The sequence below is a fragment of the Meriones unguiculatus genome, chromosome 17 (genome assembly GCF_030254825.1).
Source record: "Meriones unguiculatus strain TT.TT164.6M chromosome 17, Bangor_MerUng_6.1, whole genome shotgun sequence".
Lineage (NCBI taxonomy): Eukaryota > Metazoa > Chordata > Mammalia > Rodentia > Muridae > Meriones > Meriones unguiculatus.
The window spans coordinates 15,150,001-15,174,649 of record NC_083364.1 but is presented as its reverse complement, the minus strand read 5'-3'; the positions used below and the strand labels follow the sequence as shown (position 1 = coordinate 15,174,649).

At 47.4% G+C, this 24,649-nt stretch overlaps 1 protein-coding gene across 3 annotated transcripts; it reads left to right on the top strand.

Annotated features, from left to right (window-relative positions):
• Positions 1 to 915: 915 nt before the first annotated feature.
• Positions 916 to 18,244, top strand: LOC110566116 (cytochrome P450 4F1-like). 3 transcript variants are annotated; one of them, XM_021663924.2, is made up of 13 exons: positions 916 to 1,230; positions 1,663 to 1,861; positions 4,089 to 4,233; positions 7,763 to 7,816; positions 7,906 to 8,033; positions 9,363 to 9,484; positions 10,940 to 11,210; positions 13,815 to 13,881; positions 14,065 to 14,194; positions 15,392 to 15,525; positions 15,613 to 15,677; positions 15,819 to 15,901; positions 16,376 to 18,244. In XM_021663924.2, exons 2-13 carry the CDS (start codon positions 1,664 to 1,666, stop codon positions 16,551 to 16,553), a joined length of 1,575 nt encoding a protein of 524 aa, XP_021519599.1. In that variant the 5' UTR covers positions 916 to 1,230; position 1,663; the 3' UTR covers positions 16,554 to 18,244. The 3 variants fall into 3 exon arrangements, with proteins under 3 accessions (XP_021519599.1, XP_021519598.1, XP_060227008.1); XM_021663923.2 differs by having other exon boundaries at positions 15,807 to 15,901; XM_060371025.1 differs by lacking the exon at positions 916 to 1,230 and adding an exon at positions 1,371 to 1,390 and having other exon boundaries at positions 15,807 to 15,901.
• The last annotated feature ends 6,405 nt before the right edge of the window (positions 18,245 to 24,649 follow it).

Below are 24,649 nucleotides of genomic sequence, written 5' to 3'. Positions count from 1 at the left end.
CCTGGCCTCTGTACCATCATGACCATATCACTGAGGAGTCTGAGGCCCAGATGGGCAGCTTACTTGCTCAAGGTCACAAGACTGGTGAGTGGCAGGGTCTCACTTCTTTGGGGCACTCTGATGTCAAGCCTGATGTTCAGAGCTTTTGAAAAATGCTGCTCAGGGTCAGGGAACGCATGAGGGATGGTTGAAGGTGTTCCCTGATTTGTGGCAAAGGGACCCAAGAATCTTACCTCTGTCTGGTTATGTCTCCATTCTTTCACAAAAGTAATGGAAAGCCCAGTCTAGGTGGTGGCCACAGCTGGTCAAACAGGAAACACGTGGCCTGCATGTTAGTCTTCACACCAAAATACATTGCTGTCTCACAAGCAGACAAGGGAGTTTTCCTATGCACCAAGCACTGTACTAAACAGCTTCTCTTTTGAAAACAGAAATAACCAGTGCACAGAATAGTAAAGATTATCTTAAGTGCTAGTCATATAGGAACAAGGAGGGCCCGGACTCTGTTGCCGGGAACCCGTCTTCTGAAAGCCCTTCTCTGCTTCACTCACACCTTCCCCTCTCTCCATATCTTAGCTCCAGCCCAGCTCAACTTCAGCTGTGTTCTTTTAGCTGGACTTTCGGGCCCTGGAATCTGCTCTGGGAACTCAGTTGTTGGACAGCTTCTAAAAGAGACATGCCTACCAAGACCCTGCATTGCTTGGAGACAGGACTTGGCTGCTGCCTGGCCGAGCGGCTGGGGACAGTCGTGTTCCAGAGGCTCTCAGTTCTGTGTCAAGCAATCCTGCAGGAACTTCTCCCACGCCAACATGCAGAGAAGCTCCAGAGAGGTTCCGGGACATGCCTGGCCCTGGTCTCCTGGCACCTGAAGTCCCAAGTTAATGATTTTTAAAAGCAATGTATTTTGTCCTTGAAAGAGAAAGAAGGGCAATAAAGGTGGGACTCAGAGTCACTTTGCAACACTGGCCTTGTCTCCTGCCTCTCGGAGGGGTCAAGTCCTGAGGACCTGTTTTCCATGCTCAGTGTGAACCTGACACAGTTCCACCGAAGAGCTGGTTGACTCAACCCACTTCTCTGGGCTCCTGCCGGGCTACGAGGAAACTGTCAGCTCTGGGAAGGATTGGCTGGCACAGAAGAACCCAGCCTCCCACTGCCTCCTTCAGGCAACGAGCCAAAGGGGGCCCAGAAGAGAGAGAGTGGAGCTGTGGGAGACACCGCTCCTGAGAGAAGGTGGTTTGGCTACAGAGTGCAGCTGGATGGGAGGGTCCTGGAGAGAGAGAGAGAGAGAGAGAGAGAGAGAGAGAGAGAGAGAGAGCTCGGCCCATGTCTGAGGTGGTGTTGGGGAGCCAGATGGTTAAAGGTGATCACAGTGACCCAGCTGGCCCTGAAGGTGTGGTAGTTTCTAGATAAACGCTCCAGGAAATCTCAGAATCATGCATGCAATTTGGGACATTATTCAGACTCTTTCTCTCTCTCTTCTTTGTCATCTGCCTCTTGTCCTACTCTTCATATCTTATTTCACCGTGTCTCTCCTATATTGGGCTCTCCACTACCACCTGATTTGACATCAGGATTCATAGTCTCCACCCTTTCCACGGTTATAGGATGTTCCTGCTGGTTCCCTGAGATTCTCAAACTCATGGTTTATCATTTCTATTGTAGGATGCAATTTCTGGACCTATCCTGGCTGGGACTAGGGCCCATGTCAGCCTCACCATGGCTACTCTTTTTCTTGGTTGGAGCTTCCTGGTTCTTGGCCTGCTTCCTCACGCAGATATACACTTTATATGAGAAGTGTCATCGTCTTTGTGGTTTCCCTGAGCCACCCAAGAGGAGCTGGTTTTGGGGTCACCTCGGCATGGTGAGTATGGTAACAGGATGGGTCCAGGATATGAGGGTGCAGGGACCTCCCAGTGGCCAAGGGGCTGATAGTAGGATGGCCTGGAATCAGGATATGAGGGTGCCTGGACAGAGCGTCAGGCATTGGGTGGGCTAGGGGCTGGGGTGTGAGGGTGCAGCAATCTCCCATGGATCTGGAAATTGGGGGTAGAATGAATTAGGGTCTTTGGGTGCTCCATTTCAAGCTTTTCTTACATCCCTGTTCTCCATTCCCAGTCTACTCTGCATTCATATCTAGCCTGTTTTGTTGTTGTTGTTTGTTTTTTGCCTCTGGTTTACACTGAAGTGCTCCCAGCATGAGCTACACAGAGCCAGGGTCCCTCACAGTCACACATTGCTTTGGCCTCCTGAAGGGTCCTGGTTTAGAGTCAGCTTCCTGTTTGGTCCCTTTCTTTCTATTAGTCTATCTTCGGATGTCTGCTTTATTCCGGAAGGGATTTTTACTCCCCACCCCCCTTATACCTCTGGCACACTTGGCTCGTAGGAAACTTCTGTCCTGACTCTCCCCTCCATTTCCTGGGTCATATCTTCCTTATGTTTTTCCTTTCTACTGAAGTGGACTGAGGCCTGTTGCACAACCTGGATTAGATTAGAACGCTCATTCTTCAGTGAGCCTTCCTTGGCTCTAACCTTTACGTGACACTTGGACCTTGACATAGGTCTGTTCTCTCCTTCGGCTGACTTGGCCTTAGTCACTCCATGTGTATACAGCACACAGCTCTTGAGACTGTGCACAGAATCCTTTACCCTGTGGATACTAGCTGCTTGTTGGAGCAGATGCCACTCTGATGGAGACTTCAGACCCCCTCTGCTGTCCTGGGGGGCCTGTAAGGTCACCTCTAGAGGCTCCAGTGTTTGAGCTCTTCTGCATAGGAGGAACTGGAGACATTTTTTTTGGTATATGCAGGCAGAAGAGCATGTGAGAGGAACCCTGGGGACAAACCCTGAGCCCACAGTGTTGTCCACACATTTCCCTATCAGGACCTTGCCTTGAGGCTTTTCCTGGGGATGGAATCGATTCCACCTGAGAAATGAATCTGCTCAAGACAAAGGGGGCTTCTCTGAGGCAGACAGCCTATTGACCATAAGATGCAGGCTTGATACCGAGACGTGATGGATAAGGACAGAGCAAGAAGAAGCAGTGTCTCCCTCCTCTATCCTGAAACATGCAGACACATGTGCACCTCCAGAGGCTTCAGGAGAAACCTACTAACAGTGCTGAAGAAGTGCACTAGTTCTCCCCAGAGCACCAGAACCAAAGCATGCACACAAGTGCACACAAGTGCATACACATTTACATATGCACACAGATACATCGCCTTGCAATAGCGACAAATCTTACAAATCCGCGCCCGGGTGATTTTGTCATTTTACCTACACTATAGGGTACGCTTAGTTAAACCACCATGGCAGAGCCTGCTGCACATCTAGGGTATGAGAGGCCACCTGTGGGTCCCAGCATGCAAGCCGTACCTCGTGGTACTGCTGACACGATCGCACACGATTTTTAGACCATGGTATTTAGTTAGCCAAATGTATCTAAACATAAGAATAAGAGCAAAAACTGTGAGACATAGATCATCCTCAGACGTGTTATAGTTTTACGTGACCGATGTAATACGCACATCCTGTTGTTGATAAAAATATGTAGCACACTGCTACTCATAGTTATCTAGAGGCGCAAGTGCACACTAGATACATATAGCTTGCACAGGTGTGTAAGAAAGAAAGGGGAGAAGGTAGAGAGAGCTAGGTAGATAGACAGAAACTTTGGACCTATGTGATAAAGGAGATTGTGAAACCCCACAGTGCCTCGTGCCGATTGGAGCACCAGGAAGCTGGTGGAGTAACAGTTTAGCCTAAGAACAAAGGTCCAATGCGGGTGAAGTGGAGTGTCAGATATGAACTCTGGAGTCTGATATCTGTGGGCAAGAGAAGCCGGTGGCCAAGCTGTGACAGGGAAATGAGTTTTCTCTTCCTCTGTCTCTTGTTTCATTTGTACCATCCACACGGTGGAGGGTGAGTCATCCTGACTCAGTCTGCTAGTGTGAATACTAATGTGTTCTGGAACCACTATCACGGATGCATCCAGATGGCATGTTTCAAGAGCTTGTGGGGCATCCCAGCCAATTTGATCCCCGAAAAGAGCCAACTCAGGAGGGATTACCCTTGTCTTTTTCCCCCCTCAGTCCCCTCCCACGGAAGAAGGCATGAAGGAGATGACTGAGCTGGTGGCCACTTACCCCCAGGGCTTCCTGACCTGGTTAGGCCCTGTAGTTCCTCTCATCAATCTGTGCCACCCCGACACCATCCGATCTGTCGTTAGTGCCTCAGGTACCCATGGGAGCTGGTGCTGCTGCGGGTACGGGAATCTGAGAACCTCTGGTCCTTGCTTCCATGCTTCTGTGTGTGGCCCCTGCACTGACCCATCCTTCTTCCCTTTCCTCTCTCGGCCTTTCTGCTCTTTTATGTGCTTACCATCTCCATGTCGGTCTTTCCTTTCTCCGCTGCTGTCATTTCCTTCCTCCCAATGCTAGCATTCTTGGTATTCCTGGGGTGCCAGGAGATCTTGAGCAAGGCTCTGTCCTAGAGGAACCCAATCTGGAAGAGATGAGTCCTGTGATCAGGAATGGCCCTGAGGGAGATGGGTGAAGGCTGAACAGAGAAGTGAGATCTCTGCTAGGGAAGGTAGTGAGGCTTCCTGGAGGAGGAGACATGACCAGACCAGACATGCCCAGAAGCCAGACCAGTTAAGGCCTACATGAGACAAAGCAAGGCACGTGGAATGAAGACAAGACAAATCTACCCTGATAATAGAAATGTTTAAAGTAGGGGCAGGCTGTGCAGGGCCAATGTAGGGCTGTATCTCATTCCATCCCCAGGCAGAGCAGTGAGATGGGTACGCTAATGTGGGATCCAGTTGCTTTTTCTATATTTTTCCCTTTTCTGTAGTTTGCCCATCATGTTTATCAATCATTGACTAGGCCCAGAATATTTCATAGGAAATTCCACTCCAGCCTGATCTATATACCCTGCCCTCTGATATTACCATACTGACACAGGCCAGGCTGAGAAGAGAGGGGTCAGTGTTCCACAGTAACCATGGCTCTCACGTCTGCCAGGAAGGCTCCCGGCTCTCTCTGCATGGCTAGATCTCTGTGAAGTGTGAGTCTGATTCAATGAAATACAGGGAATCTTTAGACTGTAGATCGGGAAAATGTCTTCTGGTCTGTTCTGCTTCCCTGTGGTTCACCTTTTCATGCAAGCCTTTTCATCAAGGTCTAAGTAATGAGTCTCAGACCATGGGGCAGCTTGCCTTTCTCCTGGAGCTCCCAGGAGTTCTGGGCTCATAGTTAATTTTAATTTGCTGGTCTGAGCCATAGGACAGAGTCCTCATTAAATCACTCTGCCTCTTGATTTTGGGAAGTCTGGTGCCATCGTGGTGCTGTTGTCAGAGGAAAGGCAGAGCAGATAAATGAGTAAGAGTTCAGGCTATTGATGCGCAGCCCCAGGCTCAGGTCTCAGGTGCTTTATGTACTGTTTGGGAGACTGGGAGCAAGAGACTTGAGGGCTTGGGTTTCAGTCTGGCGAATGGGGTGGAGAGAACCCAGATCCTAAGGGTGAATGTGTCTTTCTGTCCCTCTAACCGAAGGTTTAGGGTGGCTGTGTACGGAAGAGGTCTGGAGGAAGCCTGGGCAGCGTTCAGCAAAGAGAACGGAAAGGCTTGGATAGGCTTCCCAGGGCTCCTTCTGTCTCCTACATAGCTAATCCACCTTTGTGGCAGCCTAGAGAAGCAAACTCCAGGCTCTCTTTCCTCTAATCCAGAGGTATGGCAAAGGTGGACGGTACAGCCATCCTGCTGTGCGCTGTGGGGTAGGGGCCCTGTATTGTGCCCATCTGTGTAGCCTTCCTACTGTGAAGCCCCTCCTCTCTGCTCCAGGTGACCCAAGGCAGGCTGGTGGGGCTGTGGCGGTGGTTGCCTTGCTATATGACAATATCCCTGGCTAAGCATGGTTTATAACTGTGATCATGTAAAGACTGCCCTATCTGGGGCCCCTAAGGGGACACATGAGGAATGTTGGGTTCTGTGTGATCGAGCAGTTGTTTTGAGACTGGATTTTCATCCCTCTGATAACATTTTGACCATGTTTAGGGTGTCTGATAGCTGTCATCCAGAGTGGCACTGAGACTTGACTAAGGCCTCCCTTGAGATTGGGTAAGGCAGGGCTTAGTGTATATCCGTGTCTGATGTCCAGTTGGGTCACATCTGTTACACACCTGAGAGGTTAATGTGACTGTTTTTTTAAGTCTGTGTACAAATACATGCGTGTTTTTATAAAGGTGCACTTGCATTTGTGTGCCTGTGTGTGTGGAGGCAAGAGGCCAACAGTGGGTGTCATGAGAGGTTACCCCTTGTTTTGGGGAGCAGAGTCTCTCGGTGAGTTAGAGCTCACTGGTTAGGCTGTGATGGATAGCCAGAATTCAGTTGGGTTCTGCCTCCTCAGAACTGGGGTTAAAAAGTGCATGTGACCACACCCAACTTTTTATGTGGATGGAACTCAGGTCTTCATGCTTGAATGACAAGCACTTTGCCAAATGAGCAGTCTCCCTATACCCTACAGTGACCATTTCGGGTACACAGAGAATTGTCAGGCCTTCTCTATCTATGCACTTGAATAAAAATGGACCTGGTAGGCCCATAGGGAATGGCACTACTGGGAGGGGCGGCCTTGTCGGAGTAGGTGTGTCACTAGGGGGTGGGCTTTGAGGTCTCAGATACTCAAGCCGCGCTCAGCATGATAGTCTCTTCCTGTTGCCTACGGATCAGGATGTAGAACTTTCAGGTCCTCTCCAGTACCTGCCTGCCTATATGCTGCCATGCTTCCTGCAATGGTAACAATGGACTAAACATCTGAACTGTAAGCCAGCCCCAGTTAAATGTTGTTGTTTTAAGAGTTGCCATAGTCATGGTGTCATTTCACAGCAACAGAAACCCTAGCTAAGACACTATGTTACACTGGGCAGGGCCCATGTCAGGGAAGACTGTGTGTGTTTAGCTATGTTAGGTGTTAGGATATTGAACTGGCTGGTTTTGTGTGTCAATTAGACACAAGCTAGAGTCATCGGAGAGGAAGGAGCCTCAGTTAAGAAAATGACTCCATGAGATCCAGCTGTAAGGCATTTTCTCAATTAGTGATCAACGGGGGAGGGCCCAGCCCATTGTGGGTGGTGCCATCCCTGGGCTGGTGGTCCCGGTTCTATAAAAAACCAGGCTGATCAAGCCATGAGAAGCAAACCATGAGATCAGGCCATGAGAAGCAGCACCCCTCCACGGCCTCTGCATCAGCTCCCGACTCCAGGTTTCAGCCCTGTCCTGACAGCTATATGGAAGTGTAAGCTAAAGGCTAAATAAACTCTTTCCTTCTCACCTTGCCTTCTGATCCCAGCAAATTTGGTCACCCTGACTAAGACAGATGCACATGCTGTGTGCATCCATGCCACATGGACACGTCAGGAGAGACAGAAGGCACAGGATGGATGGGTATGCTAGGTCAATGTAAAGATCTCCGGAGCGCTGTGTTGTGTTGACATGTTAGACTGTGCAGAAGCCACGTGAATGCTTACTCGGGTGTGATACCACGCTGTGTCCCACCTCTTCCTATAGCTTAGTCGTGTCCCAACTCTTCCTATAGCTTAGTCTGTCTCCTGCTTACCTCTCCTCCCTGCCTCCTCTGTCCTTCTTCACAATCTCGCCGTACTGGCTTGAGGCGGACATGCACGCCCCTGATGAGGGGACCAAATTCTTCTCAAGTTCACCCCTCTGCATTCTCCATTGGTCTCCAATGATTCTCGTTCACGTCAGCTGCGGTGGCCCCAAAGGACGACATCTTCTACAGATTCCTGAAGCCCTGGCTGGGTGAGTCCTTGAGGTGAGATGATTGGGGACATGCCTGGGGCCCAGGGAAGAGTGCCGTCTTTGCCCACTTTGTAATGGTCACCCTCCAGGCGATGGGCTCCTGGTGAGTGCTGGTGACAAGTGGAGCCGCCACCGTCACATGCTGACACCCGCCTTCCACTTCAACATCCTGAAGCCCTACGTGAAGATTTTCAATGACAGCACCAACATCATGCATGTGAGTCCCCGGAACTCATCAGCTGGCAGCTCGGCTGATTCTGGGTCAGTCCTGTCATGTACGGAGCTTGCAGACTTCAGGATAATTTAGCAGGAGGAACAATTGTTTCCGTGGTTCTCTTCCTGTACAAGGCACCCTAGGCTTGTGGCACAGAGTTCCATGGGAATGAGAGAAGCTGGATATGACCTAAAGCTTAGGTTTAACCAAAACTTAAGCCTTATCATCTCACCAGCTTTTGCTGATCAAATCATAAGTCAAACACAGAATTAAAACAATGGGTCAAAATCTAATGCCCATGGCTGGAAAATCACACTGTACCAGATGTGATGCCTGGACAGGTAAGAACTGGGCTGACAGTCACTTACTCACTGACATGTTAGCTTGCTTACTTGTTCTGGGTTCTGCTAGCACACACCAGATTCTTGGGTCAGATAGAAAAGCCAGGCATTTGCTCACTGCACAGCAAGCAACCGTGCACAAGGCAAGCTCTCAGATACTCCCTGAGCACAATGCAAGAGGGCTGCAGTAGGATCACCTCAGGACCTGATGTAACAATATGACTGAGTCTTAGGGAATCCGCTTCTATAACAAGCAGAATTTAGTCTTATTTTTATTCCTGGAGAATCATCACGGTACCCAGAGTTTTCTTGCAATGACATCAGAGAAATAGCCTAAATTAAGAATATAGTTCATTCTTGGTATGTCTAACAAATTTCTTCAAGGAACAATGGCAGTCTAACATTCTCAACAAAGGAATGGTTTTGAAATCAATTTATGGCAGTGACAGTGAAAAGGGTACCATGTATTGAATGTTTGTCACAGGCTATATCTATGCTAAGACTCAGTTCAATAATCTGTGCTGGCCAACTTTAATTTCCAAAAGCCTGTGAGGTACAGTGCTTGCCTTTTCCTCATTAATGATAAGCCTCAGGGTCATAGATATTAGGGACCTTGTTCATATTATGCTGCAGGAAGTGAGCTAAAAATGGTGGCACGTAGGTTCCCTCTTAGTTTAGCAGACACCAAATCTGATCAACTTCCTAAAGATGTGACAGGTAAGAACTAGGAAAAGGAAATTAACTGAGCGAGGAAGCACAGAACACAAGAAGCAGAGCTTGACTCATGACCCAGTCTGTGTCTTCATCTGCTGTAGTAACCACTTCCACTGTTACTTAGGTTGGGCTATCCCTGAGGTCATAAGATCTAGAAGACTAGTTTGAGGGTGCCCATGCTAGTGGTCGGGGTTGGGCAGAGCCTGAGGAGCCAAGATCTAACTCTCCCCCTCCCCTCCCCCTCCCTCTCCCTCTTTCCTCTCTCCTCTCTCCCAAGGCCAAGTGGAAGCACCTGGTCTCAGGGGGTATAGCCCGTCTGGACATGCTTGAGAACATCAGCCTCATGACCTTGGATACTTTACAGAAATGTGTCTTTAGCTTCAACAGCAACTGTCAGGAGTGAGTTCCAATTCCAGGCTTTGGAGCCTGGTGTGTAAGCAAGAGATGGGGGGAAGGGAGGAAGGCTGGCCAGCAAGCAGAAGAGATTCCATGGAGGAAGTGGGTCAAAACTGATAATGCACCAACCCCACAGGGGATGGAGAAGCCCTCTGTGAGGGGGAATTGTTCAGAGGAAGGCACGGAGATTCAGATGAGGCAGATCCAGGGCGTGCGGCATGAGGCATTTGGGGTTGAGGCTGGGAGAGCAGTCAGGAACTAAAGCACACAGACACCGAAAGCCAAGAACAGTGCTGCACTTCATTCTGTGAATGAAGTTTATAGTTTCTAGAGAACAACGAGAGGTCGTCATTAGCTCTATCACTATAGCAAAATATTTAAGGTTATCAAAAAGAGGAGATATTAAGTTCAGCTAATGGTTTCAATGTAATTCGATTTTATTGCTTTTGGATCTGTGCCCAAACTTGTATCAAGGAGAGAGCCTGTGTTGGAGGAAACACAGGCAGCTAAGAGGTAAAGAGAGACAGAAAAATGCCAGGGTTTAAACATCCCTTTAGAGGTACACCCACAATTGACATGATTAAGGTAATGCCATCCTGTTCTGACTCCATTTTGTGTTTGCTTAGATGTTTCTCCGCCCTGTAAGCCTCTCCCCTCAATGGTCATATCTGCCTTGGCAAGACATTTGAGATGCCCATGGCCTTGACTAGGGTATAGATGTACTAACCAAAAGAATTGGCAACTTACACATATAAAATAAATGAACATAGTAGAACAATGTTGAGCATGATTAGAGAGGAGCTCTAGAAAGACAGTGACTTCCTTTTAAAAGAAAATGGAGTTGATGTTGTACAAGGGAGGGGACCTGTCCATAGACCAACTGAAAGAATTGATGAGTCCTGATGTGGGTGGACAATGTTGGAAGCAGGAGGAGCAGAACTGGAGCCTGGGTCAGAAAGGAAAGAGAGGAATCTGGTTTCTGTGCTACACAGTGAATGCCTAAGGAAATCTGTATGTTCATGGGAGCAGAATGAGGGGAGAGAAGAAACTGAGTGTTCAGTGCTGGAATTACATATGTGTGCCAGCCTATTTAAAAACAAAACAAAACAAAACAAAACAAAACAAAACAAAACAGTGTTTCTCTGTGCACCAGTTCTGGCCATCTTGGAGCTTGATTTGTAGACCAGGTTGGCCTTTATGAACTCACGGAGAAAGGCCTGCCTCTGCCTCCCAAGTGTTGGGACTAAAGGCGTGTGCCACAGTGCCTGGCTGACAGCATTTCTTACAATGTTGCCGTCAGGGCCGTTGCCTATCATCACATGTTGCCATCTTTTCCTGAGTAGTTGGGCTAAATTAGTCAGTTTTTGTTGAGAAATAGTTCCCTCCTTCTGCCGAGAGCCACCCCTCAAGCTTTAGGTCGGTTGCATTCCTGCTTCCCCTCCTGGTCTCATTGTGCAGGAAGCCCAGCCAGTACATTGCTGCCATCTTGGAGCTCAGTGGTCTGGCTGTGAAAAGAGACGAGCAGCTGCTTCTGCACATGGACCTGCTCTACCGCCTCACGCCTGACGGGATGCGCTTCTATAAGGCCTGCCGCCTGGTACATGACTTCACCGACGCCATCATCCAGGAGCGACGTCGCACTCTGCCCAGGCATGGTGGTGATGATGTCATCAAGGCAAAGGCCAAGGCCAAGACTTTGGACTTTATTGATGTGCTGCTGCTAACCAAGGTAGGCTTTTTTGTTGTTGTTGTTTGAGACAGGGTTTCTCTGTGTAGCCCTGGCTGTCCTAAATTCCCTTTGTAGACCTGGCTGGCCTTGAACTGACAGAGAGCCACCTGCCTCTGCCTCCCTGAGTGCTGGGATTACAGATATGCACCACAGCACACCGTTCAAGGTATGAGTCCTAAGAGGTGCGATGGAGCTTCTAAAATTAATTAATTAGTTGAAGTTTTTGTTTCGTTTTCTTCTTTAAGATGGAGTCTCACTGTGTAGACCAGGCTGGTCTCAATCTCATGTTCCACCTGACTCAGCTTCCTCAGTGCTGGGACTACGTTTGTGTCAGACATTTTGGCTTGAGGTAGCTTTTCCTGGCTGTGTCTTACTGTGCTGCCATGCTTTTCTTCAGGGCTGGGTGAGCGGATATTCCTGCCCCAACTTCTGGCATTACATGCTTGGACCGTTCCTCATGAGCTTAAAAAATGATTTATTTATTTCTGTTTTGTGTGTATGAGTGTTTGTTTGCATGTTTGTATGCGCCACGTGCATGCTTGGTGCCGGCAGAGGCCACAAGAGAGCACCGACTCCCCTAGAACTGAGGCTATGGGTGACTGTGAGCCACTGAGCCATCCCTCCAGCTCCACCTCTTTAGGATTTTATAAAGAATGGAAGGGTGCCAGCGTTGAAAGTGAGATGATACAGCTTTTTAGAGTTTCAGTAATGACTTGATGTAAAGAACACCGAGAAGCCATGGGAAGTATTTGGGGAAAAGAGACAAGTTAGAAAGGAGTGCCATGTGGAGAAAACATTGGGGTGTAGTCATTACAGCGTGTCTAGGTCCGAAACTGAGGGGCCTTGCTTGGTAAGTTAGTGAATCACAGTGTCTGTGTTTGGGTCTGCCTCTTTGTTGAAAGCTGTGCATAATTTTATGATCAGTGCAGATCACACATTACAGCAGTAACACTCTCCCCTGATCCTTCTTTCCCTGGTCATTTGATTATTGTAACGGAATGTGAAGCAGGTATAGTAGTTACTGTTCCATTGCTCCGAGGAGACACCATGACCAGAGCAGCTCTTACAAAAGAAAGCATTTAACTGGGGGCTTGCTTACAGTTTCAGAGGATTGGTCCACGATCACCACAGGGGAAGCAGACAGGCTGGAGCTGGAGCAGTAGCTGAGCGCTTTACATCCGGATCCACAGGCAGCTGGCCGAGGAGGGGGTGCTGTGGGGCTAGGCCTGGTGTGGGCTTTTAAAAGCTCAAAGTCCACCTGTGACACACTTCCTCCAACAAGACCATACCTCCTCCAGCAAGGTCACACTTCCTAATTCTTTCCAAACAGTTCATCAAGTGAGAACTAACTCTGCAAATACATTAGCCTATGGGGTCATTCTCCTTCAAACCATAACAGAATTTACACAATAGGAAAAAGACCTATACATTATGACCTAGGAAAGACGTGTGTGTGTGTGTGTGTGTGTGTGTGTGTGTGTGTGTGTGTGTGTGTAAGCTTACAGGACAGCAATCTGTCTTCTTTGTTTCAGAGAGAGCAATAGGATAAGGATGAGAATGAGAGGAAAGAGAACAGAAGAGGAAAAGTAAACAGAGGATAAATAGATGATAGGATATGGGGGAGGAGACAGGAGAGGAAGCGAGGAATAGGAAAATTAATTTTTAGCTGTTTCACTGTGACATTTTCAAGCACATAAATCACCCTGCACTCCCCTCAAATTTTCTCAAAGAGGGTACTTTATTTTTTAATATAAACAACTTTAACCAAGTACTGAAGTAAATTTTCTAGGTTTGCAAACCTGATAGCTTCTAAAAGAAATAAGATAAATTCTCTAGATTTAAACCCAGGAGTGGGACAGGAGAGCAGGGAAGACATCAGAGTGCAAGGTGAGAAAAGCCAGAAAGGGAACATTTGAAAAAATAGTAATTGAGAGAGAAAGAAGAGAGACCCCACACACTGTGGCATCATCTGTCCTATTTACAAAATACTGTTCCTAGTTCTCCCGTTAGTCTAAATCTTCCAGTCCCAAAGACACAACCTTTGTGACAAAGGAAATAGCAATAAAGGAAGAACTGGTAAAATGTAGGGATCAAAGCCAGAGACTTAGAGCCGTGGTTCTCAACCCCCCTAATGCTGCAACCCTTTGCTACAATTCCTTATGTTGTGGTGATCTCACAATCATAAAATTATTTCTGTGGTTGCTTCATACCTGTAGTTTGGCCACTGCTGTGAATCATGCTGTAAATATTTTTGGAGATGTTGACAAACACTGACTTAGAGCAATGCTTAATCTCCAATTGCCAAGACAAGTTGCCATGCCATGATTCTATTTGCAAGGTGGCTAGTCAGTCTTTCCCACAGAAACCACTCATCATAGAGAAGTATGGGGCTTTGATTCCTCCAATTAGGAAAAAAAAAAAAACAGGAGGCAGGGCAGCCAAAAAAGAAAAAAATGCCTGTGTGTTAGGAACTCTGGCGATGGTAACCAAGAGAAATGTAGGAGTAGGAAGGAAAGTCTTGAGTGCCTGGCTAGAAGAGGAGCTCTAGATATTTTATGTTAGACTTTGAAAGTGGTGTGACCTAAGACTTTGCCTTGAACCCAGGATGAAGACGGGAAGGGGATGTCAGATGAAGACATCCGAGCCGAGGCTGACACCTTCATGTTTAGGGGTAAGGGTCTCAGTATGAGATCAAGGAAGGAACAGGAGTCTCTCTACCTCAAGGATCTGGGTCCTTTCATTCCCTGTATTCTGTCTTTCCCCCATCCCTCCTGAGGACTTTACTGCTTGAGAGCTGTCTACACAATGGTGCTGATATAGCCCAGAGACCCAAGCCTGTCTGTCTGCTCTTCAGGCCATGACACCACAGCCAGTGGGCTCTCCTGGATTCTGTACAATCTGGCGAGGCACCCTGAGCACCAGGAGCGCTGCCGGCAGGAGGTGCAGGAGCTCCTGAAGGGCCGCGAGCCTGAGGAGATTGAGTGGTGAGCATAGGTCCTGGTTCCTATTCCTGAACCCCACTCCTGGTTTCCTTTCCCGGGTAGGGAAAAATTCTTCTGTTCTTGGCTAGTGACTAAGGCATCTACTTCACTAGCAAGGAAAAGGAAGATGTGAAGTTCAAAGAAAATCGCTAACAAGATAACACTAAGTGAAGGCAGATAATGCTACTTTGCAGGAATTGAGTAAATGAACTTCCCTTCTTCTCCACTTCTGTCCTAAATAACATTTCTCCATGTCTTCTCTTCCTGATAGGTTGTTCTTCTGCTTCCTAATTACTTTCCTCCTATTCTTCCCAGGGATTCATGGGGGACATCTGGGATTAGAAGTCCTGTCTGTGTTTTTTTGAACCTGTGACTCATTCATGCACCTCGTCTTCACCACTACCCCTCCACTGCCTTTTCATTCTCATTTTGTGTCCAGCTTAGTCTATGCTAAGGACTCAGCCCCGAGACCAGCCCCCCAGGAGCTCCCAGCTTGGCGGGAGAGCCATCTTGGGTTAAGACACATGGGCAGGCAATGGATTGGGAGCATGTGAGAGGCACATGAAGGAGGAAGGGTTATGTTTCATCAGGAAGGTCACTGAATATGTGTGGGACTGGAGAATAGGGCGGTAGGCTTAAGGACGGTGTGGGCTGATGGAGGAGGAAGACTGTAGGATTGGGGTGCCTATGACTGGTAGCAGGAGGGGTATAAAAAGAGGAGAGATATAAAGAGTAATGGAGAAGGGGAGAGGTAGGATAAAAAAGGGTAAGGTGATAGGGAGGAGCAAGGACAGGAGAAATAACTGTGAGAGAAGACAAGGGAGGAAGAGAAGAGAAAAGTACAGGAGGGGAAGGGCAGATAGGATGTGTGAAGGAAAGAGAGGTTTTATGTAGAGGAGAGAGAAGAGCAAACAAGTTAGATCAGTTTATTCTTTTTCCTTTTGATCTTGCTTTTTTGCTATAAGCAATATTTATTTTAATGTAAATTTGCTGAGTTTTAAAAATGGTGGGTGTTTGAACATTGTCTCAGGAGGAAAAAAAAAAGTCTCTAAAGATAGTCGGCTGAATTTCCTCCAGTACTTTCCTAATTCTCTGCTCTTTCTGGGATTATTTTACCACCTTGAAGAAGGATTAATTGGGCATCAAAGGGCCTCATGATCCCTGTTTTGCTCCTGGATAATCGTGCGGTGTGCTCCTCAGGGACGACCTGGCCCGGCTGCCCTTCCTGACCATGTGCATCAAGGAGAGTCTACGGCTGCACCCCCCAGTCACAATGGTTTCCCGCTGCTGCACTCAGGACATTTCCCTCCCAGATGGCAGGGTCATCCCTAAAGGTAGCCACAGCATAGGGGAGAAGGATCCTGGGTACACGCAAGGTTTAACAGGCAGCAGGCTCACCCTGCGGTTCCTCTTTCCCACAGGTGTCATCTGCATCATCAATATTTTTGGAACCCATCACAACCCGACTGTCTGGCGCGACCCTGAGGTGCGCTGTGCCCTAATTCTTGTTCATCCCCAGTGTCCCCAGGCTATATCAGACCTCACTTTCCTCAGCACACTCAAGACTCTCTGTCTCTGGCTGTGCTGGGAGATGCTACTCGTTCACCGTGGCTAGTCTCTTCTGCAGGTCTATGACCCCTTCCGTTTTGATCCAGAGAACCACCAGGATAGATCACCTCTGGCATTTATTCCCTTCTCCGCGGGACCCAGGTGAGGCTAGCAAGCTCAGAATTGTGGAGCAGGATCTGGGCGTGATAGTAAGGAAAGGGGGAGTTGACATGCTTGAGGTTAATAGTCGCCTTTCCCCAGCTCCTGCCAGGCATTTGGGAAACAGAGGCAGGCTGATGTCTGTGGGTTCGAGGCCAGCCTGGTCTACAAAGTGAGTCCAGGACAGCCAGGACTCTTGTTATATAGAGAAACCCCATCTCGGGGGAAAAAATATAAGCCAAGGTTTGGAGAGCTAGTTTGGGAAGTTCCAAGGATGGACAGGGATGCTTCAAGGCCCTCCTCCTGCTGGTTTGTACTGTGGCCTGAACTCTGGGCAAGGTTCGAATTAAATATTAAGTGGGGTCCCCAGTACATAGCGTCCCTCCACCTGACGGGAACCTGGTCAGGGTGGGTCCGAGGACGCTTGTCTGGGTCCGGGCGCAATCAGAGTCCTTCACCCCGTCCTCCCCCCCGCAGGAACTGCATAGGACAGACTTTCGCCATGAGCGAGATGAAGGTGGCGCTGGCGCTGACGCTGCTGCGCTTCCGCGTCCTGCCGGATGACAAGGAGCCGCGCCGGAAGCCGGAGCTGATCCTGCGCGCGGAGGGCGGGCTGTGGCTGCGGGTGGAGCCGCTGAGCGCGGGCGCACAGTGACCCGTCCACTTTGCCCTGGACTTCTCAGTAGGTAGACAGGTGTGACTCTGCCTTTGTAGACTGCGAAGCACCAGCTGCCAAGAGATGCACCCAGTGCCCAGGGTTAGGAAGTCTAGCTGCTTGATTTGAGCCAAAGGTCTGTCTTCCCCTGGATGATCACAGGCTCTGATGGTTAGAGTTCATTCTCCTCTAGAGAAGCTGCACTACTCTGGGCAATAGGGAGCCAGGCTGGAGGGGTGTGTGTGATTCAGCAGGAGAGCGAGCAGTTGGAAGGGCCAGACTGAGACTCAGATTCTCAGATGCAAACACTTAGCACCACCCTGACCCCCATTCTAAGCTCACGTGCCCATCTTTTCTCACATCAGAATTCTGTTTCTGTGGGCTTTAAATTACTATGTGTATTAAAGCTAACAAGCCATCCTTTTGCTTTGTCTTTGAGGCGATGCCTCACTGTGTTGCCCTGGGTCATTCTCAAACTGCTGGTCTTAAAGGAAACTTTGCCTAAGCCATCACTGCAGTCCTTGGGACATCATAGCGGGCTGGTCCTGGTTCTTATGCGGTATTCCTGACCAGTGTGCTCTTGTGTCCATTTTCACTGGTAAGAGGAACCCAAGGAGGTGAAGGTCATGGTGGTGGGTGGCCGGTAAGGCTATAAAATTTTCAGCGTTGTGGCCTTGCTACTCTGGCTGTTGCCGGAGTCCACTGGAGGTCCAGGACTGAGTGCCTTTCAGGCATCCTGCAGAACTAGTTAAAAAACCTAGAGGCGCAGCCCTTGCTCAGCACATGTGGAGCTCTGAAGTCCCACATTCAAACGGCGCAGGGGAAAACAGAAAGCTGGGACTTCAAAAGAGATTTCAAAAATGGTTAGTTTCCTCATCTGGAAGCCACATTTGTTTTCTTTGCCTTTAGCCTTATTCCAAGTGTTTTTCTTATTCTCATCCATTGAGTTTCATTTACAGAAAGTAAACAGAATAGGAAAAGAATATCTTTTATTACTTTAATATGTGCAATAATCACTGGTAGCACAGTGTCACGAGAATTGGTAAGAATGAGATCAGCTCTCCCCACATAGAGAGCGAAGCCACTGCCTTGGAGCCGAGCTTAACCGTTAATTGCCTATTTAGCTTCATGAAATAATCCTACTTGAAACATGGCTAGTCACCTCACTTTTTAGCATCTCCCAAAGAGGTAACTGGGCTTTTTGTTACCTCTTGATGTCCAGGAGATCATCGCTGCCACCTTACAGGGAAACCCCATTTTAACACCTATTATTTGTGTCTATGTAGATGTTTTAGGAAGCTTCTGTAGTAGTAGGTTTCCATAGGATGTTTTGAAAACATCTTTAATGTTAATTATCCCTTCCCATAATTCCTCATCTACCTTGCCTTGAAATCCCCTCACCATTAAACTCTTCCTGTGCCATTATTTCCCTTTAACTCTTCATACTGCTTCATTCTGGAAATCCTGCCTCCATAGCTCCTTGCTAATTTCCTGACCTCTGTGGGCATTCCACATGTTTCTCAGCCATTTGCCTTTTGTCTTTTGTGAGCCCTCTGTTCAGGTCTATGCCCTCTTTTAAACTGGGCTGTTAGTTTTCTTGATATTTTACAGGGAATTTTTTGAAGTTAGGCTGAATGCATTTTGTATTATGAAATGGACATGAGCCAATAAAGACAAAAAGCAATTTGAAAGTGGTGTGTTTTATTGCAGTGTTAACAAGGAGTGGAATTGTGGTGGTTATGTTGGTTGTCAACTGGACAGGGTCTATACTGAAAATAGAGATAACCTTCTGCTCGTGTAGAGGGATGAGGGATTATCTAGACCAGTTAGCTTCTGGGCCTGGCTGTGATGGATTCCAGAGATTATGTTAGCAGAAAGAGCGCCCTGTGTGCCAAGAGAGAATGAAGGATAAGGTGAGTGGAGCTGAGCACCAGTGCCCATCTGCTGCTGCCTCAATCTGCTGCCCCTGCTTGAAGATGGACCGTATCTTCAAACTATGATCTAAAAGAAATAGATAAATCTTCCCCAATTAAGTTGCCTTTGTCAGTTATTTTGCCACCGCAAGGGAGACAAGTAACTAATATATTTTCCATTTCCTCCTCTTTTTGTGCCTTAAGTATAACTTTTAGTGACCTTTACACTAACAAGAGTGCAACTTTCCCCTTCCTGCCATACTTTCCCCACCTTGATTTTTTCCAGACTGAGTAGTGATCCACACAGTTACCCAGCCCACTTCCTTTTCACTTTCTGCCTTAGAGACTAATGTCTTTGTACACTACGCATTACTATTGTTCCTTATATCCAAATAGTTATTGAAATGACCCAAGTGACTGTTTTTAACTCACTGATACACTTGGGAAGTGGAGATGTCCTGGAACCGTGGTTGCCTCTACAGTTGGTATGCTGTTCTTGGCATGATCTAGACCATTTTTCTTGAGAATATGGACTGATGGGCTTAGGCACTGAGCCATGAACCTCCACCCTTCTTTAACCTAGCCTCATTTTATCATTGCTCATACATCAGATGATTAAAGAAAATCTAACCAATGAAACAACACGAGGAGCTCAATTTTGACACAACAGTATAAAGGACATGAAATCAAGGCAACAGAACCATTCTAAAAGTACAGAATCCAAAGCGATAGATTCTGTGTGAGTAAATTAGATAAAAATCCCATTAAAATATTCAAAAGAATAATTGTAGGAATGATTAATGAAATCAAAGAGAATATGAACACTAGGATGGTGTCTGAATGTGTGCATGTGTGTGTATGTGTGAGTGTGTGTTTATGTATGTGGTGTGTTTGTATGGTGTGTGTGTGTGTGTTCTTCTATGTGTGTGTGCCTCTGTGTATGTATGTGTGTGGTGTGGTCAAGGCATGGGTGAATGTGTGTGTGTGTGTGTGTGTGTGTGTGTGTGTGTGTTGGAACCAATGAATGGATGACTAACCTGTTCACACAGGGTTGTGCTCATGGCTGGAGCTGTCATGAGAGTCCCCTGACCCTGAACTCTGACTTTTGTAATGAAGACCACACACTCCAGAGAAACACTGGCCTTTAAAGTAGCCCAAGCCCATGCATATGGATGGATAAATGCTCCATCTCTTTCACTCTGGGGAGCATGACTCTGGAATGCATATATGTGCTCTCTGTTTTTCAGAGCTCCTCACCATGTCTGAGTGTTGACTGCCTCTGTGCAGACTTCCTTCCATGGCTGTCTTTATCTCCTGCCTCCTCTTCTTATTTTCCTGGTTTCCAGGAATTCTTTCCCAAAGAGACACCTGGCAATTGAGACTTATGTTTGAATAACATACAAATAAACGATTTGAATTTGACATCTCACATCAGGAACTGTTTTTGCAGAACTCAGAGCGAGACATAAAGTGTGGCCATCCAGTAGTCTTTACAGGCATACCTTTTCTTTGAGGTCCAGGGAGGCCAGCTTATGTAACAAAGATCACGTAGCTGAAGAATGGAAAACCTCAGGTTTTTGTAGTTTCTAACCCAATGCCACATGCTTACATCTTCTGTAAGATTGTCAAGGTCCAGGGAGTGTACGGTGGATGTTTACAAACATGTAGTTTCCTGATGAATGTGGGAAAGGGACCCAAACTATGTCTTTATTCTGTCACAAAGTAACAGTGACAAACAAGCTCAGTGCTGGCTGTGTAACAGGAAGTGTTGCTTTAGCCCTTGTTTAATATTCATAAAACCTTAATATGTCTTTCAATCTATATGTGAGAAAACATCAAAATAAATAAGTGTCCAACATCATAAGTCATCCTGATAAAAACCACACAATCTGTGTGTTTTATTCAGAAATCACATGTATGAGTCCTACTATATACTAGTAATGGCTTGAAACAGTTTTCTTCTCTTAACTTAAATGAAGATAATACAGAACAGTGAATATTATATAAGTGGCATCCATCCTTACATAAGAGAAAGATGTTATGATAAAACAGTAATTTGACACACTAACCTTTAAGTACATTAAGAATTCTCCCAATACAAGGATGATTATAATAATACAGTGAAATGAGGAGGTAATAATGATAATAAAATAAAGCCAAGGGTTCTGTAAAGAAATAGGTTGTTATGTCCAGTTTCAATATGAGGCACGCTTAGACTTTATCAGAGTTAGAGAAGGTGGTCTCCTTCCCCTAGTTAGGCTTGTCTCAGAACTCCAGTTAGAAAAGTTCTATGTGATTGAGCCTAGGATGGAGTAAGAGTTTCATCAGATGAGGCCCTGTGTCTTCCCACCACTCTTTCAGATCAGGACCCAGGAACAGCTAGGCCACAGAGGAGGGAGAGGAGAGAGAGACAGAGAGACAATGTTCCTGAGAGGAGGCGCCAGCTGGCGGAGCTGGAGGCTACTGCTGTGGCTTAGAAAGCTCTGCACATGTTTTTGCATGCTGTTAGGGAAGCAATTGGTTAGGACAGGGTGTCCACAGTGCTCCAGGTGGCTCTGGAGGTGGTAGTTTCTGGGCAACACCCTCTGGCAGCCTCAGTATCATTTACACAGTTTGGGGTACTGCAAACTTTCTGTTTTTCTTTGTTTTCTACCTCTTTTTCATCCTCTGCATATCCAGTTGCACCACCTCTTCCATGCATTGCCTTGGCTTCCCACACCCACCTTCTCATTGCATTATCCAGATCTGTACCATGTGTGAAAAGCATCTCATCTCCATGGATTCCCTCAAACAGCTAAGAGAAACTTTTTTTATTTTGGGAGGGGGTTTTATCTGGATGTGATGATGAATCTGATAGCAGGATAGGTCTGGGTAGGAGAGTTTGGGACCTTCCAAGAGTCACAGAGTTAGCTGAGTGTGGGATGGGCTTGTATATGGGTATGAAAGTCCATGGGTCTCTCAGGGTTGAGGGAATTGAGAATAAGATGGGCCAGTGTGTGGGTATGAGGGTATAGGAATCTCCCAGTGGTCAGAGAGTAGTGGGTGGTATGGACTAGGGTGTGGGTATGAAAGGTGCACAGGCCTCCCAGGGGTCAGAGAGTCAGGGGTAAGATGGCCTGAGGTTTGGGTATGAGGGTGCATGCACGTCCCTTGGGTCATGCAATTGAAGGTTAAATGGCCTGTGGTGTTGGTTTGAGCAGGCAGGGACTTCTAAGGGTTGGGGAGTTAGGGATACAATGGACTGGGGCCTTTCGGTGCTCTACATCCAGCCCTCACGTTTCTGTCCTCCTCACCTAATCTGCTCTGGATTCATTTCCTACCCATTTTCTTGGCTCTGGAACATACCAAGTGGCTTCCTGCATGAAGAGCTCTGGACCAGGGTCAGCTTCCTGACTGCGCCATGCTTTCTGTCAGCTCATCTGTAGCTTTTTGCTTTATTCCAGGAAAGATATTGTTCCTTTGTTTTTTTGAGACAGGGTTTGTCTGTGTAGGCTTAGTTATCCTGGAACTCACTCTGTAGACCAGGCTGTCCTCGAACTCAAAGCTCTGCCTGCCTCTGCTTCCCCGGTGCTGGGATTAACGGCGTGTGCTACTACTGCCTGGCCACAGGAAAGATTTTGACGTCCCTTCTCCACTATATACACACACCTGTGGCACAGCGGGTCTATAGGAAAGTCCCAAGCTGACCTTCCACCTTCTTTTCCAAAACCATGTCCTCTGTATCAGTTACTGTTCTGTGGCTGTGATAACACCACGACGGAGTTAACGTAGAGATGAAAAGTGTATTTTGGGCTTAGTGTTTCAGAGGGGTAAGAGTTCATCGTGTCCAGGTGTCATGTCAGCTAGCAGTGGGAGCAGGAACCCGAGGCTCACATCGTGAACCGCAGTCACCAAGCAGAGAGCCAAGTGGAAGCAGGTGAGGCTTTCGATCTCCGGTCCCCACCCCCAACAAGAGCTCATCACCTAAACCTCCCCAAATAGTGCTACCTACTGGGATCAAGTGTTCAAATACTGAAATGTAAGGAGGGCATTCCCTTTCAAACTACTGCATCCTCCATACACGGCACCTCCCTTCTGAGATGGGTCAGTGAGGCCTGTTGCACAACCTTTCTAGAGTGTCCACTCATCCTACCAGGAGACTTTCTTGACTCCATCCTGTATCCCACACTTGGACTTTGATTGAGACCTGTTCTCTTCTTTGGCCGGCTTGGTGTCATAGCTTCTTTTGCGAACAGCAGAGCTCACAGCATGCACACTCACTCATAGCCAAGGAAGTCCAGAAGGAACTGTGAAGGAGGAGGATGCTTGCTGTCTGGCTTGTAGATGGGCTTACATTCATAGAGTTTTCTTCCACAGCTCAGGACCACTTGTCTAAGCCCACAGGTGGGCTGGACCCACTGTGTTCAATGACAATGAAGACAAGCTCATCCATAGTCAAGTCCACAGACCAATCTGAGACAAACAATTCCTCAAGCAAAACTCTCCTCAGGGATGACTCTAGACTATCAGAAGTTGAGAGTTAAGGCCAACAAGGGCAACATCAGGTAATTTCCCCCTTCCTTCACTATTTTCACAACCCCCACCCATCCCAGTGTAATTGGTACAATAACAAGTGAAAGGAAAAGGATGGGCTCAGGATTCCCAAGACCAAGTTCTCAACACAAAGGAGATTTATTTGCCCCAGAGGGAGAGAGGGCAGGGAATAAGAGACCAAGACAGGAGACAGAGGGCAAGGGAAAAGGGGAAGGGAGCAAGGGAAAGGAGGCAGGGCTATTTGCCTCAGAGAGACAAAAGATTGCTGCTGGATAAAGAGACAGCTGTGGCACATAGGAAAATGGCAGTTTATAGGTATAAAAGGAAACCCCATGTTAGGATGAGGTGTTTAATTTTAACTGGGCATGTTAATTAGGTGAGTCAAATGGGGCTTTTGATTGCTGGACTTCAATATATTGACAGCTGCACCTTGGTAGTCAGCTTCAGGAGGAGAAATTGACCAAATAAGGGAATGTATTGAGGCCTGTCCTTTTGGATAGCATAACTACAGCCATTTTTGTTTCAGGCTCACCAGCCACATTATCTCTGACTGTTTCTGATATAGGAAAAAGCTCTCTGTGCTAGGTCAGATTGACCCAAAACTATATTTCTATTCAGCATATTCTGTGGCCTTGCTACTCCCAGAAACTCCCCAACCGTAAGTGTAGCTGGCCCTAAATATAAACTCCCTCCACCTGGGCCCAATCAAGTTAAAGGTCAGCTACAACTGCTTTGTCTAGTCAGTAGAAACATCTTTAATCAAAGTTGACGACCCTGTTCCAGTTCCGCTGCCGCCCCATGAACTAATTGTTTTATTTTGTTTTTGCCTTTATAAGCCAACTCTAAAAGACAATCTATGTCACAGTTTGGCTCCTGAGTCCACTGTGTCCATGGCATGGGAAGTCTTGGGGTGTTGCGTTCAATAAACCAACCACATCTAATCAGTTTGGTGTCTGAGTGGTTTGTGCGGCTTCCCCTGGAACCTAAAGAATGGACCTTGGTGGCTCACTGTAGGAATGAAATGGCATGTGCTTGGTGTGTAATAGAGTCTGCTTTTCCACCTCACCCCATCCCCTGTGATGGTCCTACTGTGTGCTCTTTGCTCACCTGTGACTATGGATCCGACAAAAATGCTGTGTTATGAGTATTAGCCAAGAATTCCATAGCTCTGTCTGGGTGCCTAGTTCTCTGTCATTGTGAGTGGTGGAATCTCATCTCCTTTGGTTGAAAGAATGAAAGGGAATATGCTCCTGACTACAGAGTCCAGAGAGGACGGTCTTCAGGCACAGCTGGACTCAGCTTTCAAACAAGGCATCAGAACCTGTGTTCTCACCACACCCAGCCACCTTCCTCTGGGGATTCCAGAATAAACGGAGCCATAACCCGTGCCCAAGCATCAGTGAGCACCAGAAGGGGGCTCTGGGGATCAAGTGGTGGCCTGGATAAAGGAGGGCCTGTTGGTGGTGAGCCAAAAATCCTTGACTTCTTCAGCTGGTGAGGGTGATTCTTCTCTGGGCAATAGGGACCTGAGAGGAGGCGACTGACCAGGATGAAGGGCAAAGCTGAGACTCAGGTTCTCAGAGGCAAAGCCTCACTACCCTGACCCCATTGTAATCTCCTTTTATGTCTATCATTCGCATTTGGGTTCTT

Bases quoted from the DNA above. Each gene is read 5' to 3' on its own strand.
- LOC110566116 (XM_021663923.2), top strand. From the start codon at position 1,664: ATGCAATTTCTGGACCTATCCTGGCTGGGACTAGGGCCCATGTCAGCC. The intron at 4,234-7,762 runs GTACCCATGGGA...CGTTCACGTCAG, and splicing joins ATCTGTCGTTAGTGCCTCAG to CTGCGGTGGCCCCAAAGGAC. The intron at 7,817-7,905 runs GTGAGTCCTTGA...GTCACCCTCCAG, and splicing joins ATTCCTGAAGCCCTGGCTGG to GCGATGGGCTCCTGGTGAGT.